The 18,594-nt window shown below is 36.9% G+C and overlaps 1 protein-coding gene across 1 annotated transcript in view; it reads right to left on the reverse strand.

The window, feature by feature from the left end:
• The window catches only part of LOC115448893 (protein AF-10), a gene marked incomplete in the record, with an annotated part of 39,760 nt that overhangs the window by 3,924 nt on the left and 17,242 nt on the right, over positions 1-18,594 (reverse strand). The window contains 11 exon segments of the mRNA XM_037443920.1: positions 1,176-1,285; positions 6,990-7,052; positions 9,254-9,349; positions 10,990-11,065; positions 11,538-11,650; positions 11,890-11,985; positions 12,472-12,646; positions 13,456-13,603; positions 13,738-13,893; positions 15,257-15,319; positions 15,853-15,946. Of these exon segments, the coding sequence (XP_037299817.1) occupies positions 1,176-1,285; positions 6,990-7,052; positions 9,254-9,349; positions 10,990-11,065; positions 11,538-11,650; positions 11,890-11,985; positions 12,472-12,646; positions 13,456-13,603; positions 13,738-13,893; positions 15,257-15,319; positions 15,853-15,946 (1,190 nt within the window).

Genomic DNA, 18,594 nt, shown 5'->3' on the forward strand with positions numbered 1-18,594 from the left:
ATTCGAACGCATTGGCAGTGTCTCGACCTGGCTCCGAAGAATATGCTCATTGTCCCAGGCTACGACCTGTTTGACAACAACGCAGATGAAAGGCCAAATGACTTCATGCTGAATTTAATCGACCCAAATTATTTGGGATGTGATTTATTTACTATTAATCTTCATTACATTCATGTGTGCAACATGTTAAAACATTATATCATTCATAACATGAAGAATGTCGTGCGCCTTTGTTTACTAAAGCAGTTATTATATTCATGTGATTTCAATGGACAGTTGATTTTGTTTGAAATTCCGACAGCCCGCAATGGTCCAAGTTTCATATAGCATAATTAAAACGTACAGCGCTGAGCTGGCCGTGTAAATTGACCGCAAGCGAAGCATCAGAAATCTTTCAATACAGTGATATTCGTACAATTTAACACGTATCAAAAATTCGCTGAGCAAACACATTAATTTTGTGTGACTTTGCAAAAGTAATTAAACGCAGTTCATGTAGATACAAACATCGCAACGGCTTTTAACACTAACGCGACAGGGAGACGCATGTTTTTCTCAAGTGTTGTACACATGGTCACTTTATACATGTCCTACATTGCCGTATATATAATATATTACGACTATTAAAGTTCAAAGAGCTTCAGTTGTTTAGAATAGGCCCTCATTGGAGATTTTGTGATAACAATTTTATCTTACACGAATTATTATTATGGTCAATTAATATACGAACCATAATGAATATTTATAAATAGTAAAGGCGCATGCACATTTAACTAGTGACGGTACTACGGATGTTTAGCATAGCCAGGTTTTGATAGCTTAACATTTTAATTCACGTAATATGTTCCTTATACCCACGAGATTCGACGACATTCCGATTCCTCTTTTTGAATCCATGATGTACAATAACTTATGTTCGAAAACAAAGCTGATGTCATATAAAATACTATTAAAAAATAAAAATAATTTTAACAAAAAATTAAACCGCCTTCAAAAACCACTCAAAACCAAAAAATAATTTCACCAATTTTGGAGTCGTTGCCTTATTAAAATTGCTGTAGTTAAGTAGTTAACGATAGTTCATTTTGACATGTTTATAAATTTCGTACCTACCTCAGTTACATTAAGGAGATAAATATCATGTTGTGATATAATAGTGGTAATTTTGTACTCACCCTGGCTTGTTGGGGTCTTGCATTTCGTATGACACGTGAAGACTGTTCCAGGATGAGCGGGTGGGCACGGCGTGTGAAGAATGCCCTGGGATACCGGGTTCCGTAGCAGCCTGGACACGTTGAATCAATGGGTTCAAAAAAAATATATAATAAGATAAAGTGAATTCACCGCGCCTGCAAGTAAAGTGAAGCTCAAGAAAAACGTCAATATGTCTAATCGTAACAAGTTCGACGACAATTCAGAATCATCGTGTAATTTTATATTTGAAAAACAAAGAAGGCGTTGTTTTTATTCCATATAATGTCTGATGTTATGGCAACAATTATGTTTAATTCAAAGAAAATAAATCGCAAAATATAGTTCTAAAAATACGAACTCAGATATCTTTGTAAAAGTTATTACGTACTCTTTTCATGTAATGGAACTAATTCTTAATAGTTTGTTGCAAGATCTCTATGACCACTTTATAATATGGCAGCCCTTGCGCCTCATGCCTGGTGCACGAGTGCATTGTGCAAGCAGCACGCCTCTTTAAGATGTGTCTTGTCATTTCTCTTACAGCATCTTTATATGATCGCATATATAGCTCTACAAAATCGATGTAGTATAAAAGTTAATAATGGTAAAGTATTTTTGGATGGTATGAATGAAATTGATGGCTCTTAAGCAAACTATCGCATCTCAAACAAAATATTCATTTGATAATTTCTTTTTTAAATTTGTTTAATAATAAACAGTACCTGGATAACGAAACGCTAAAAGTATTTTTCTTTCAGATACAATACTTTACTTAGTATGTGTACAGTTTCAGAAATTAAACCTATCGTCATGGAAGTGAAGGAAATATACTCTTAATTAGAATGGATTTGGACAAAAAAAACAAATACTGCGTAACTGCCACTCATACACCATAGCCCAATTAAATCAGCGAATGAAGATACTACATAATATAAAATGGGTTCAAGAAATTCGTGTCTTCTTACGAAGGGAGATTACAATATTGTGTGATAATGTCGCAAAATATAAATTGTGAAAATCGTAAATACATCATGAGATAGGAATGACCTTTTACGTTAAGAACTAGTTTTGTATCACAACTTTCCATAGATATATTGTTGGGATTGACAGACAGTGCAACGGTCAAATTGAACTTCTTGCGAGCAGCCTGGTCCGAATTACTTAAAAATTTTACAGTAGATCCGTCCGCGGAAAAAAATATTATTAATCAATGAATCGTAAAAAAAAATGTCTACACCGTTTCGGAGCGATATTACTGGCCACACTTTGTTTATTAGTACTTAGTTGTCCGTAATGATCTTTAACTTTAATGATTTCAACATCAATTGAAATTAATGGACACCTTGTAGATCATTGCCGCCGAGATTCACAAACTTGTTTATATTTATTTGATCACATTGTGCTATGTTCAGCTTATAATGATTATCGGGTTCTGTGTTCACTTTACATTAGACACGCTACAAAAGTAGGTCGGCACAGATCCTCAATCTTGAGCCCAGTCGATACAATGAAGGAACGTGTATAATATTTTAACTATCCTCACTGAATATCACCTCGTTGTTATCATTGGCCTCTAATAAAAACCAATACGCGCACTGTCAATTGTGTTTGCATCGCAAGGACTGGCATTGAAATCGATTTACATGAAACATGTAACTAGTAGTGCAGCGTTGCCCTATCGAAAGAGCAGCTACTGAATTCTAACATGAAATTCAATGATTTAAAAATGGGAACACGCACCTCAATACGAAAATGTGGAATTTCTTTTTCCATAGTTGTTTACATATTATGATAGTATATGTATTTATTCCCCAGCCTCGTATAGCATAAAAAGGATTTTTGAGTTCTCCAAATTAAAAAGATGCAAGATATCTATAATAATTTTCAGCTAATAGTTAAAAGTTGTTTTGTCATAAAAATTGGATTCTGCTTTTTTATTTGATTTTTATTATGCTTTTTTATTGGATTTTTTAGGTGCCGTAATAGGCGAAATACTTGGTATTCTATCTTATATTTTTAAGTAATGTTTTGGAGAGGGAGCCAGAGCCAAAGTGTGCATACATGGTTTTTAGGTCGAATATTTATGAGTTAAAATATTTCCGATATTGATCACAGGATACAGGCAAACAAAAGTAATAATCTCGCTAGTTTATGATATCTTACTATTTACGAGTATTATAAATTCGAAAGTTTATGAAAATGTTTCGATTTGTCTTAGATATAAACGCGGAATCAGCTGAACGGAGTTGGACGACGAAATTAGACCACGTCTTGGATTACAATTTTTTATCCCGTTAATTTTTTCCATAGGATTTTTTTTATTATTTATTTATTTACATTATGAAAAACTTACAGCTATACAATTATATTAGAAATAGCAACAATTTAGGTGTCAAAAACCAATAACAAGTTCTCACTTATAAAATCAAATTAAGTTACTCGAGTGTCAGCAAAACTCTTTTAACAAAAAAGTTTGTAAAAATAATTAATTAAAGTAAAAAACTAGCAAAACAAAAATATAACGGATACAAAAAAAAAGATTTAACGAAAGAAATCATGAGGAAGCACTTGCTCGCCACAGACATACTTGTAAAGGGATTTAGATTATTGTGTTTATATGATATATTATTGTAATCACTGCTTGTGCGCACCAAGTAGCGTAAAATTATAGTTTTTTTATCTGATTTTTTAAATAGAATTGCGGGCATTTTAGGGACTTTTGTAACGATAAACGCTTTTTACGCGTGCGACGTGGAAACATAATATATAATATAATTCACTCCTCTTCTACATTTCAGTTTGTAAGTGCAAAAATATATACTGTGGCCTATGAAGTAAAATTCAATAGAGTGCAACATCTTAAAATACAAAATGTATGGCAAAGTTGACATCCAACAGATCAAAGTTCGATTGACGTGTCGTGTATTGGCCGGAAGAAATCTATATTATACACATAGACTTATAAAGTGAAGGAGACCCAACATCAGTTTTTACACAGGTGAGAATTTACAATATTTACAACTCCTTTTATCTATTAGAAAGTAAATCTTATCACTTTTTATTTCATTGTCATGACACTAACAAAAAAAAAATTATGATAATGATTATGAATCAAACGAAAGAGACGAACACTCGACGGATATAGAAAAGTACTGATGATCAATTATTTGACGTGGTTATTATTTTCGTTTAACATTAAATATTTATCGATTTATCAGCACTCGGAAAACTAAAATAGGATGGTTATGTGCAATGCACGTATGAGGGGAAACACGTAATATAGTAAAATCTCTAAAATTATTTCGAAAATTTTTTAAATGCCATACAATCGATACATCTTATTATGAATATTGAATTGAATTTTACTATTTTTGTGATTTCAGTAATTCTTTTAGAATTTGAAATTAATTACTTCTTGTTATATCGACTAATCTCATTAAGAAATAAAAGAAAAACGATTTTATTGATGTGTGATGTTAAAATTTAATATTCAGTAAATCAGATCTTGATTGACGTTGTTTTTAATGGGACACTTGTATGTAAGTATTATTGACACTCTGTTTATTTTGTTAGTTATTTACTAGACTGTTTTTTCCAATTCCAAATTAATCCTTATACGTATAAAAAATGGAGTATGGAGTTATAGATAAACTTAGTAACACATATTGTATACACATGGATTTTTTCCATATTACGGGGTAGGCAGAGGGTTGAACACACCCACATTTACCAAGATACAAGATAATTAAGTCACATGTCATTGAGGTCAGGGCTTGCAGTTACGGAGCCAATACCGGACTCCGGGCTTTATTGAACTTTACAATTAGTACAGTGTAACTATTGGACGTAACGAGATTAAACATATCATGTCTGAGGATGGCAAGCGCAGTGGAATACCAAACAATACGTTGTAATTCAAGGTGTTGAATGGTGTTTCTACTGTTTATAGGCGGTCGTATCGCTTACCATCAGGCGAAAGGCAAGCTCGTATCGTCATTAAAATAAAATAAAAAAATAGTAATTATATAATATGGTACTGAGGCGTATCAATTAATAATTATATTTTTTTTAAACGCAGGTAAATGATACCACACGAAAGTACACCCTAAGCGGGCCGCTAGTGACTTATAGAATAAGAAATATCTTAAAACAAATGTATATCTCAGTATTTATTCTGTAAAATAGAACTATTGTACTACGATTTTATCCTACGTCGTTATAATTAGTTTTTAATTTATTTTTATGAGCAGAAATCACATGGTAGCAATAATTTCACAATGAAGTATTTTAACTCGTCCAACTTTATTATTTGTTGCATAAAACGCTATTTCGTTAATACGAACCTCTAAATATTTGAAGAATTTATTAAACACTGTCAAAAAATAAACGGACTTCAATAAAGTCGCGTATAATACAGGATGTAGAGATATTCTATCTGAGAATAGTTCGAAGAATTGTTTTATCTTCATAACACTGGACACAGCATATTATGTGTATCGTTCAATGCCAAGCCTTGCAATAAGTCCCCATGTGTCTTTTTATCACAATAGTCCGAAGTTATGTTGACGCAGTTTACTACGATACATACTTTGTTCACAATCACTTACCTGTCTGGTTATTTTATTTAGCATTTCTGTACTATTTTCTACTGCGGTACGTTATCCAAAAAAATAATACACACGAAATCGGCCAGGACAATGACCCATAACAGCACTTAGGCTTTTTAACACAAAGTAGGTCGTAATATTAGTAACAAATAACTGGTAACAAACAAAAACTTACCATTTTACGGCGAGCAATATTTTTTCACACTAATTTATTAAACAACACGCGACATCATTCGTAAGTCGCCGAGACGCGGCGCAATGTATTTTTATTATTACAAATGTTTCTATCCGACGGCAGATGTTGCCAAAAGCAGCTTGCTTGCGACACTGAATGGGCCTATTTCTTTTAAATTGTCGACGTTTTGTCAGGGCGGGACAAATAATACTATCTTCTTTCCGCCCGTTGCCAGAAAGACGTAAGAGCAAAGAAGATGGGGATATGACTCTAGCGTGAGATCGTGCCGCGAGCATAAGAATCAGAGCCCGATAGACGAATGGCAACCACGTGTTGGGTCGTCTCCGCACGCAAGGGCCGAAGGCAGGTAGACGGAGGGACACGCCACGGCAGGTACCTAATAAATGGCAACGTAAACTGCTCATTCCGAACGGCTTCATATATTTTGCGATATAGTCCAAAGAATACCATCGCTTTGAGGTTAGTTCGTGGGTAACATCATGTTACCGTATAACGTTCAATATCTTAGACAACCTAATCTTTTTAAAAACGAATAGAAAAGAGCAGACGTTAAAAACCATTATGCAACCCTACATGTTTGTCTAGGACAGGTTCATTGTGAACAACTTTTACCATAATTCTACCGCACCCTTTTTTTTCAGTCAAGTTTAATTGTATAGGTCACGTGGTATTTCATGTTCGCAATTTATTTGACAAAAACGTTGTAACGGTCGAAGCGCTTGTGTAAAGGCGTGAAGTGAATTAATTTGGATTATTTTGGAACTACAAATATTTTTATTTCTAAGGAGATTTGTTATTTTGTATTGGTCCGTACAATTAATAACGCGCCAAAACACGATTAGTTAAGGTAAGAATTTGACAGTACATGAAAAAAAAAGTTTTTTTTTTTCATAAAAAAATGGCATTGAAAATTAACGAATTGGATTAAATAGGCGCCTACACATTTATACACACAGTATATAATTTTGAATAAAATAAAAAATAAAACTTACTTGTTTCGGCGGCTGAGGGAATATGTAAGGTGAGGGTCCGTGCATCTCCCCCGCGCCTGACACCTAAACACGAAACATTACAATTACGATTAAATACCTTTTGCGGCTAGTACGTACGGAAGTCCTTCTCAGTCATCAGGTAATGGAATATGAGTCTGCTTATATTATAATACTGACAAAACTAACAACGACAAAGTATCTGTGCTTTTGGCTGTTTACGAAGCGCAAAGACTTTTGTTTACTTGAACAATAATGTCAATCCGTCATACTCTTAATCGATAAAAACAAAAAATATGGGCACGCAAAGTAAATCAGAAATTATAATCCAAAAAGAAAAATCTATATAAACAAAAAAATTAATAAAATCAATATCTAGAATAAAAACTCATATATACAATGAAAGTCCATTGTGTGATTAAAATTTAATATCCAATAAAATTTAGAATTATTTGTAAATATAACACGTGAAAATAAATAACAGGAACCTTACATAAATGTCGACTCTAAAATATATATGTATTTATTATAAATAATTGCTAGTTACATACACCATAAATATATTTGACACTATTGGAAGGTACATTATAATCATTATTGTAAGATGGAAATTTATTATAACATTAACTTTGATGATTTTTGTATTCTACATGACACAGAATGCTTAAATCATTTGCTCGTTACTGAAACCTAAATGATGTCGACAAAAAATTATATTAAGTATAAAGTATTTTTCTTTTTGTTTCTAATTACTGATTTTCTTAAGATACAAGATCTTATTTCAACGGAATATGGTTCAAAACCTAGGATCTCAGGTTTAGACTTTGAATGCTACGCAGAAGGACCTACAGGCCAACCGTTACAACTGAGGAAGACATATCAGTGCATGTTATATCGGAAACACGCTAAGGAACCATACAGTATTAGAATTACCAATGGCTTAATTTACAAACATGAAGCTATATTTGCGTTACAGATTATTATGATTGCTATGAGATCTATAGTGAAAGTGGGATGGTTTTAGCATGGTCTATTATTTCGCGTTTATTTTCAAATTATCTGAATTGTTCGAATTTATCAAGATATATATTTTCGGATTTATCTTGACCATTCTTATACATATATAATTATTGTAGACTATTGGCCGGCTCCATGTAGTCCATCATCTGCGCAACGTTTTTTGTTTCTATCGGAAGTTGTAATATAAACTTAAATGATTTACAATATTCTAAACGAGGTCTGAATTTTTAGGGTACCTTTCTATATATTCTCATTTTTCTGGTAGACTGTGGGCATGTATTTTGTTAGTAAATGTGTATTTTAAAAACGAAAGCATTTTAGCCGTGAACACACAATTGTCTTTTTTTGTGAAAAAATTGGAATATAATAATATTTAAAAATCTCAAACTATTGGCTATACCCAATTAATATGTTTAGTTAACAATTTAAGTTTCTTATAACCCTGCCACTAATTTACTATTGCACCATAAGCATCATGTCGACCAGTAAGCCATTTCATTTCTTGCCGTTCGCCAGGATGATGCCGTAGTGCTGTGCTTCAGCAGAACCATGAAATCTATCAAAGTGTACCACGACAACTATCCAGATATAAAATATATCTATTATCGACAATTAAAGACGAATTCAGAAGAATTTATATTGCTCAAAAAATTATACTGACGTAAAGAACTTTCTACTCGAATTTTATCTTTGTTTTTACCGAAAATTTTATAATTTTTCGAATATTATCAATATTTAAGGTAAACCTTAAATTAAGCAGCTATAAACTATTTTGTATCTAGAACACGAATGCTATATTGGATCAAGCCAAATACCGAAATCTGTGATACGTCTTACCGAAGAGCCGAATATTTAGTTATGTTTAATGTATTTTTAAAGCGTGAACAAATGGGCATAACCGCTGTATAAACTCGGATGATATTTGGCCATTGGCACGCAGACCATGTCCTAGATTGACAGTTACTATTTATTCCGAAATATTTACTATAATAACCTTGTAAGCATGTTTCTCCATGCGAGTTATATGGTGTACGAAGAGGAATCATGATATATTAATATTTAGGTGAATGGCATGACATTTGGGACAGATACATGAAGTTAACAGTTAAACGTGTATAATAAAACTTCTTAACATATAACATACATAGCTATAAGTTTGTAGGTACATATAGTTATATAGATATTTTGTTGGTAATATCAGCGAATAATCGTCTAGACATTTGTGTGTTCGCGAGACGGTTATGAACCTGTGAGTGCGCGGTGAGGTTGAGTCCGTGGCTTGTGGAGGGCAGAGGCACCGACACGAGCAGCGACGCCGGCGGTTCGCGGTCGCCCTTCCCGCCCTATACAACCCGCGCGATTAGTAACGCTCCAAACTGGATAATACTCAAACACCATCTTCAATAGACACTACTACTACTAACTACTCAGCAATAGACACCACTCACGGCCGATTCCGATTAACCATCGCAACCACTAACTGCCGGTTATTGGTAAGAATAAAGAACAACGCATCTGTGGGCATGTCCCATAAACTTTAATTTGATTGGATCGGTATGGATCCGAGTGTAGAAGAACATTCTATCTCCTAAATATTGTTAATAGGAATTGGCCCTAAATGGCACTATACCTAGCTCAAAAATAGTGTATTCATACACAGTTTAACGACAAACATACATATCTGTCTAGTACTGGATTTAAATATTTTGTATATTGTTGCATCTATTGAAGATGGTCTAAGATGATACCGCATGCGATAGGATTAAGATAACATAAGCGCGATTAGGGTGTCCACTATTATTAACTGAATTATGTTTACAGTCAGCACAAAGGGATGGTACGCAGACAAACCGACCGTTAATAATAATTATAATTAAACCTATCGTTCGTCCTCTTTGGCATACCTAAGGCAGAAACCAGCATAAAAAGTAACACCACATTTTCTAAGCAGTTTTAATGTAATGCATAATTTATTAAATAATTTGTTTTACTATTACTCAGCGGTGGAGTGCTGAGCCGTTTGATCAGATTTGAATTATTAATTAATATAAAACTCATGTTATCACTGACTTGGGTAATAATTGTTCCACAGATCTCACTAAGTCAACTTTTTTTTCAATCTTCTTTTTAACTCAGTAAAACTTTTGTAATAGTCATTTAAGTCTTATTGTATCCAAGTTTTAAAACGCCTTATCAACACCCTCCATGGTACTGTCGTCATTGACTATACCCTAATATTTTGAGCAACGGAGAATGGGCCCTATTTCGCTGTAAGCCTAACATTTTATTCAGTAGCGTAGCTTGCCATAGAGTGGCCCTATATCTATATTTGTCGGGGGCTCTTCAGGGCGGTGTGGACTTTAGGGCGCCTGCTTAGTTTAATGTAGGTATGGACCAAGAGGGTCCCCGTATCACTGATACCGTTAATACAGTGGTAGCTACGCCTCTGATTTTATTGCAATTATCTAGAATCGCTCGAGCTTAATTATAATTATTCTATTTTAATGACAAAATATAAAATTATTATTTTATTTTCAAGGGAGTAGTATTATATAATATATGGTCTAATATATTTGCTTCGGTGCATTTTAAATGCAATATTAACATTATAACTATGGCATTATTTGAAAGCGTCTCAAGCGATGCATTGCTAGGAACGCAAACTGGAACTGTACACCAAGCGAAGCGGGCACATACAATGGTTATTCCAATTAATGCGTTTGTTTATAATGCCTACGTACCTATATTTTGTGACGATTTCTGAATATAAATTTCCATGTGGTGGCACTAGACTAGGCGTATTTGTTTGTAATATTTGCAGAGCAATATGGACTTCCGTGTTCTCCACGTACGAAGTTGATGTAATAGTACAAATATTTGCCAAATACGCCAAGAGTTGTATATGCATTATATTTGTAAAGATTTAATTACACGTTATGTAGGACACTAATGTTGGTAAAACATAAAACAGTAATGAACCGACCTGAGGCTGTGACGGCGACCGGATAGCGGAGATCGGGTTCAGGCCGCTTGGACCTGGCATGGGACTTGGCAGGTGTCTGTGAATACCATTGCATACATTAGTGTGATTACTTTACAGGCGAAACAAATAGTAACGATGACAAAATATGTACATCTTACAAAAATTACTAAACAAAAAGCATCGCGTAATCGGCCTTTTTTATTTTATTGTTTTGAGACGAGCTTGGCTTACGCCTGATGGTAAGCGATACGACCGCCCATAAACAGAAGAAACACCGGAATACAACAGTGACTAAACACTGCTGCTTGGCGGTAGAATTAGACATTGCGGTGGTACCTACCCAGGCGAACTCTCATATATGAGACACCTACCACCAGTGGCCTTAGTATGGACGTTTATCTATGCGCTACATGTACATAAGCTTTCGCATTCACGTGTCTTTTAGCTTAGTTCATAAGTAAGTTCCAGTTTTGTTCAAGATGCGGGTATTGTGACATATTTGTTTGAATACTTTATTAAGTATGTATTAATGAAATGACGTCAGGTACCTAGGGCTTGGCTGGGAGGCGGGGCTGTGCGCCGGCGGCGGCGGCGGCGGGGGCGGGGCGGGGCTGATGCTTGAGAAGTGCTGCGAGTGAGGATCTGTGCCTTCTGTCTTCGCCTTTTGACAACAAATATTACTTTATAACAAGTAGCAAATAAACATAAATTGTAATCATTTGAGAAATTTATTTACAATACTAACAATTTAGTTTAATAGCTGACTTCTATTAATTATACTTAATAACCCTATTATTATGTCCTAACATTATTTCAATTGCCTGTTTTAAATTTAAATACTTTATTTGAAATAAAGACTTATATAAAATATTTTAAAAACAAACAAAGAAGAAAGCTTACCTTCTTGATGACTTTCTCTGCTCCCTCAAGCTGTGCCTCGGAGGGCGCGAGAGGTGTTTCCCAAGTATTGCCGCTCTGAGAATTGGAACCTGACGGCTGAATAAGGATTTATTTTTTTTAGTTATCAATATGTTTTTATTATAATTGTTTGTATCCTATTTTATACAAGATAAAAATATTATTGTATCGTATGTATATGTATGCTTTGGCCATATGAACGGTTTAGCGGTCAAATATGTCATTTTATAATTAATTTATTCAAATTAAAATATTCGTTAAAAATAATTACGTTAAGAATTATTACTTTCGTTGAAAGTACATAATTTTTTAAAATCAATATATAAATATTTATTACTTGAAACTAATCTGTCAAACTTCATGCAATTTAGTGTATTTTAACCGGTAAACAACTTGGGCAGACTACCGCGTGCTGGGCGACGTCTTTGGTGACTGCAGCTACACAAATATAAAAAAAAAATCCCCAATTATAAGAATCCTATCGATGAAACTTTCGATAAGTTTTTACTATTACTTTTAACCGGTTCCCTAATGCTCGTGACAATAAATAATTTGTTACAGTACCCCGGTGGGCGGTGTGGTGGCTGCGTAGTCGATCGGTTGGTTGTTGTTGGCGGCGGCTATAGCCTTCCTCTTCTTGGTGTGCTTGGTATCCACCGATTCCGTATTGGTGATTACTGACTCCTGGTACGAAGTCTTGGGCGCAGACGTCTGCACCACTGAACTGTTCGATGCAGAGCTACAGGGAATGAATTTATTGTTTACACGGGAGAGGAAACATGAATGAAAGCAATCGAGATGTTTTTGTATGTGTTGTGCTCCAAGTATATAGAAAAACGGAACGACCTACTCGACATTCTATTTCGGTCATACAATTTTCTAAAAACGTAACTACAATTACCTACTAAATTAATAACCATTTGTAATATAATAAAATGCAATACAATTACATTCAACATCCAGCCGGACACTAACTTATTTAAGATTTATTATAAGTATAGATTACTATCAGGAACGTTTATTTTTGTACACTTAATATACAATGGCCATTAATGCTATTTCGTATTAATTTCATTAGCACGCTAATTTTTGCGTCTCCGTATGCTAAACAATCATGAAAAAGCTAATTGTTAATATGACAAATGTACGATCGAAGGGAGATATTCTTTTTTAATTTCTAACTTCTTACTGTGGGATTTTCATGGAAACGTCAATGTTGGCATATATTATGTAAACTACTGCCCTGTTTTTGTCGGTGGGAAATAAAGGACAGTTAATTGGACAAGACTTAATAATTGACTTAATAAACCAGTCCTTCTATGTTGTGGTACGGACAACCGCGTTGAAGAAACATTATGATGGACACATTTGTCCCAATGCTAAGAAGCGTGCGAAAGCTTATTTCACACTTAACGTAATTACACTATATTTATGTTGTGAAATGCTGAGTGAGATTTAGCATGATAAATGATTAATGCTCTAGACTATAATCGGAATTTAGAGACCGTCATTCAAGATTGTTTGATGTTGACAAAGATCTGGTGATACCTAGTAGCTATAGCGGCGGCAGAGGCAGTGGCTGCGGCGGAGGCGACTGAGCTTATCACTCCCACCGACTCCGGCGCTTTGATAGAGCTCGGCGAGGCGGCCGGCGGCGTCGCCTTGGAACCGCTGGACGGCGTCGAACCACCTGCTGCTGCAGCAAATATGTTTACTATGTTAACTAGTACACTTGGTATTAGACTTATAAAGATTGGGAACAAATTAAGAGAAATTAAAACAAATAAAATAGTGATTAAATTAATACATGAGAATAATTTTGAAACTAACGTTTTGCGGCTTGTGCTTGTGGTGTGTCGGAGTTGTGCTGCGGCGAGGGTGCCGGGGTGCTGGCCTTGCTCCCGGAGCCTCCGCCGTCTCCTGCAGACGAGCCGCGGCGCGACGGAGAGGGTTTCTTCTTATCTGATGAGTGATGCAATTTGCCGCCTGTACAAGGTCGGTTAACGTTGTAAAGCTAAGCGCACATTAACCAACAGCCTTACTACGGATTTCGATACAAGTAACTAACATTTCATTCCATTTAAAAAATAATGAATTAATGACAGCTAGTAATGATACTAACACTGAGCAAAATATAAAGTTAATCATGCAACACACTACATAATAATCCCACTATCATCTACGAAACGACTCATATAGAAACATTGGCGCGTACACCTCAATGCACATCTTAAGTTATATCTTAGTCCTTTTTGAGTTGTTACGTTTTCACGTAAGTCCTTGTCAAGTTACATAATTTTGTAACAAAGGACGCAGTAATAGCGATTTAGAGATTTACAGAGTAGTTACTCAGAGTAGACAGCTGCTTTTGCAATTATTGTACGTATGTAAACTAACGCATCAATAATATTAATAATGACTGAATTTTGTTGACTGAGAATATAATAAAATAAAAAACATTCACATATTCAGTTTGCTGAAAAAAAAAGAAGTATTTGTTTGGTTTCTTAGAATTAAAGCGACAGTAAGCTCACAAAACAAAATGATGTGATGATATTTCAAGTACACATATAATTAATACATCCAGCAATCACACACATAGTCCTGACTCTGTCGTGGGTTTCGAGAGGGGGCTTTCGGCCTCAACACACCCAGACCGAAGCCAATATTTGCGGACGGATCTCGAGGCCTCGGCCATCGGCCTGCGGTGTCGTTTTCGTAGCCGGCTTTTCGCGCGTTGCGCTACGGAGCACGGACACAATATACACTTAGTTACCCAAAAACAATATACGATACGCATTAAATTGTACTCAACACACAAGTAACGATATTCCTCTATCAATTTCATAACTTATATAGTTCGTAATTATTATAATCTCCCATTCCATTCGGAAAAATAAAACACAAAACACAAAAGACACCACAAAATGCTACATTTAATTACTACGGTTTTTATATCTTTAATGTATTATTTGAATATAAAAAATGTATATTGCCAACACCATTACCCTTATGTCTGAGTGTGAGCCCGACTCGTAATCATTTCTATATTTGGTCTGTGCGTCGTCTTTTCCTTTTCCTCGTCTTGTTAGTCGCTATTATTTTATGTTTGCATTTTTTTATAATGAAATAAATTCCCTAACTTCCAAAGTTTTATATTCCAAAGTAATATTATGTGACATGAAGAAGAGATAGTTTTTCAACTTAAATGACTAAATTGAAAGACTATTTTTACTAATTGCCGAAAACAAGCTATATGATTCTAGTATGATCGCAACAGTAACTAAAATCAAACAACATACACTAAATACATGCGACAACAAATACTAACAAACTTTGCGACACAAACTTTTATCGCCGCTTTTGTGTTTTCGGCTGACCGGCGACCGCTCTGGCGCCTCTTGATTTGTCTCTGCGCCGGCCACGTGAAAAAATACCGTTAACACCTCATGGGATATGGCATCAGGTCTAATTCACAAACTACCATCTGCGGTTTCAGTATGTTTACAACTATAGCATGAATACAACGGTTAGCAAATACAACCATTATTATTGAATAGAAATCAAGCTTAGACAATATTTCAATAATGTTATATTATTAGGAACAAAGAACAATTTATTTACTGGGGGGCCGTATTAATTAACCAATTCCACTTTCGAGTAGGATCTTCGTCAATCATTAAAAGTTGTTCGACGTCTAAGTAAACATTTAATAAGAGTCGATGCTGTTTAATAAAACACACACAGCTCATAAATAATGTTACATTTCGACATACTGCTACTGAAAACGATATCATTTGTGATGTTTATTACATAGCGACGATCTTGAAAATGCTGCGCTTGACGGTTTCTAAGTTGACATCATACTTCAAAGTGATACTGAGTTGCGGTTATTTAATACGGCCCCAGGAGTGGTTATAACATTTACAAGCGATGTTGACTCACCCATGGGCTGCGCAGAACTGGCAGGGGTCTTGGACGCGTTTGGGGTATTTTTTCCTGAAGCCGCACTACTGCTGTGCGTCGACTTTCGTCCGGGCTACAAAAGAAACGCTGTGAACTTTTTACACGGAAAATATAATCGGAATCTGCGCGGCACACAGTATTTCCTGGTACCCATTTTACCCAATTCAAGTTATACAACATCCTTCAATTCTCTAGACAATCGTATTTTACTTAAACATATTGCCATCGGGGCCATCATTGCATATCAGCGCTGCAGTATCAGTCAGGCCGGTAATAATTGTGACTGGGTTTTTCCATCCTAAAAATTACTCAGTCGCAGCTCGGACTCAGGAAGTTGGCGGTGTGATACCCCCGTGCCTCGGATAGCACGTAAAGCCGTTGGCTCTGCGCCTGATCTCTCTCCAGTCATGTCGGATTGCCGTCTCACCGAACTATGTGAGTAAAGGAACGGAGAGTGCACCTGTGTATTGCGCACACACTTGTGCACTATGATATCTCCTGCGTAACTGGTTGATCTCCGTTGAGATTGCCCGCCGTGGCCGAAATTCGGCTAGGAGGGATTCATTCATTGCAGCAAGGAGCTGAATGATGGTTTCCATTGTTAACACAATGGGTATGGTTGCGTTATATTTTTTTACATATTTTGTTTTGTCCCTTCTTTATTGTACGTGTTATACTGATATTGTCCCAATAATACATCTTTCTTTCTTTCCACTGATTATAATTTAAACTTAGCGATTCTTTCTTTCGGACGCGGTCATAAAGCTATTTGTTATTCCGTAAATGAGCGCTAACGCGAGCGGACGCGCATACAGAAGACAGTATAATATAATTAATTCTAAAATATTTGCCAAATGAAAAAAAACTTCCAGATGTATTAACACTTGCAGCGATATTTTAATAAGGCAGCGTTCTGGTATTGTTTGTACAATCGACAAAGTTCCTGCTCGACCAGCCTAAGGGTCAATATAACTTGGCAAACACTTTTTACTACGTTTGGGAGGTGGGGCTTGAGATCAATTCCATAGATCGATATCAGTCGTAGGCCCGCTGGCTACCTGCAACGGCGTTACGTAACACCACCGAACCGGTGCTGAGTGTATAATAGAAAACGAAATTAAAATGGATGCGCGCACGTCTATGCTATGTTCGTAAGGAACGTGTGTCTCAACGTGCGTTCCCTGCGAGTGTTACACGAGTTAGACTCTGACTACAGACCTGTGATCCTAGATCTAGCCCCCCATAACGGTCCCTCAGACACAGGTCCTAACGATCGGGTGAAAATGTCGACGAATTGGCGGCTCTTGAGCACCAAACTCGCCGACACTTCATCTAATGATCTCTCTACCATTCCGCCCAACATCGTGACTCGCGAGGAAATGACCGGCGCGATTCGCTCCTTCACCAACCATCTCCACCACGTCTTGAGCGAAAGCTCCGAGAGGGTGCCCGAGACCGGCAACGGTCAAGGGCATCTTCCCGATGACGTGAGATGGCTGCTGAGAAGCCGAAACGCAGCACTAAAAGCCTGCGTGTCTGATCCCTCCCCGGATCGACGGCGTCTTGCGCGCTACCTCCAACGTGAGGCCAGACGTCGCATACAAGAGGCCGTCGATTCGAGGTGGGAACAGCACTTGTCGGAAATCAAACCGATCCACACGGCTTTTTGGAAGCTGGTCCGCTCTTTCAAGAGAAAGGATGTGGCCTCTTTTCCTCCGCTCAATCGTCCGAATCAACGCCCCGCGTTCGACGACGACGAGAAAGCGAAATTATTAGCCTCCACCCTGCAGTCTCAATGCTCGCTCGCATCTACCCCCGCAGACCACGATCATCTTGTTGCAGTAGACACATTCGTCGAAAGTAGGAACGTGATCCCTCCGCCGCCTATTCCGCGACCGTTCCAAACAATCGACCCGGACGTCGACGCGCCTCCCGACCCCCTCGCGCCGGTGACGATCGAAGAAGTCGTCGCTCTAATCAAGGCACTAAATAGGCGAAAAGCCCCCGGGACTGACGGTATCCCCACTAGGTTACTGAAAATGCTACCGGGGCATCTGGTCAAGATTCTTGCTGACATCCTCAATGCAGCATTCCAGAACTGCTACTTTCCTGAGACCTGGAAAGAAGCAGTCGTGATAGGTATTCACAAGCCGGGTAAACCCGCGTCAGAACCGGCCTCTTACAGGCCCATTAGCCTATTCAGCACGATAGGGAAACTTTATGAGCGGATCGTCCTCGACCGTCTCAAAATAGTAGCTCACTCCCACAATCTGCTCCCTCCGGAGCAGTTTGGTTTTCGAAATAGGCACAGTTGCGTGCATCAGATACTCCGCATCACGGAGCATGTCTATTCCAAATTTAAGCTAGGATTTTATACCGGTGCTCTCTTCTTCTATGTTGAGAAAGCATTCGACAAAGTGTGGCACAACGACTTGTTGTTCAAGCTGTACACTCTGAACATCATACGAGAATTTTTGTCGAATCGCGGTTTCAAATATCGCGTCGAGGACACCCTTTCCACTCGTCATACTATCTCGGCCGGAGTCCCGCAAGGCTCCGCGCTATCTTCTTTTCTCTTCTCGCTATATACTAGCGACATTCCTAAATACAAAGACGCCCATCTGGCGCTCTTCGCGGACGACACGGCGATCTACGCTTCACGTAGAGAACCGGATCATGTGGTGCGCATTTTGCAGGCCGCCGCCGACCAGCTCGGCGAGT

The sequence above is a fragment of the Manduca sexta genome, chromosome 27 (assembly GCF_014839805.1).
Source record: "Manduca sexta isolate Smith_Timp_Sample1 chromosome 27, JHU_Msex_v1.0, whole genome shotgun sequence".
Classification (NCBI taxonomy): Eukaryota; Metazoa; Arthropoda; class Insecta; order Lepidoptera; family Sphingidae; genus Manduca; species Manduca sexta.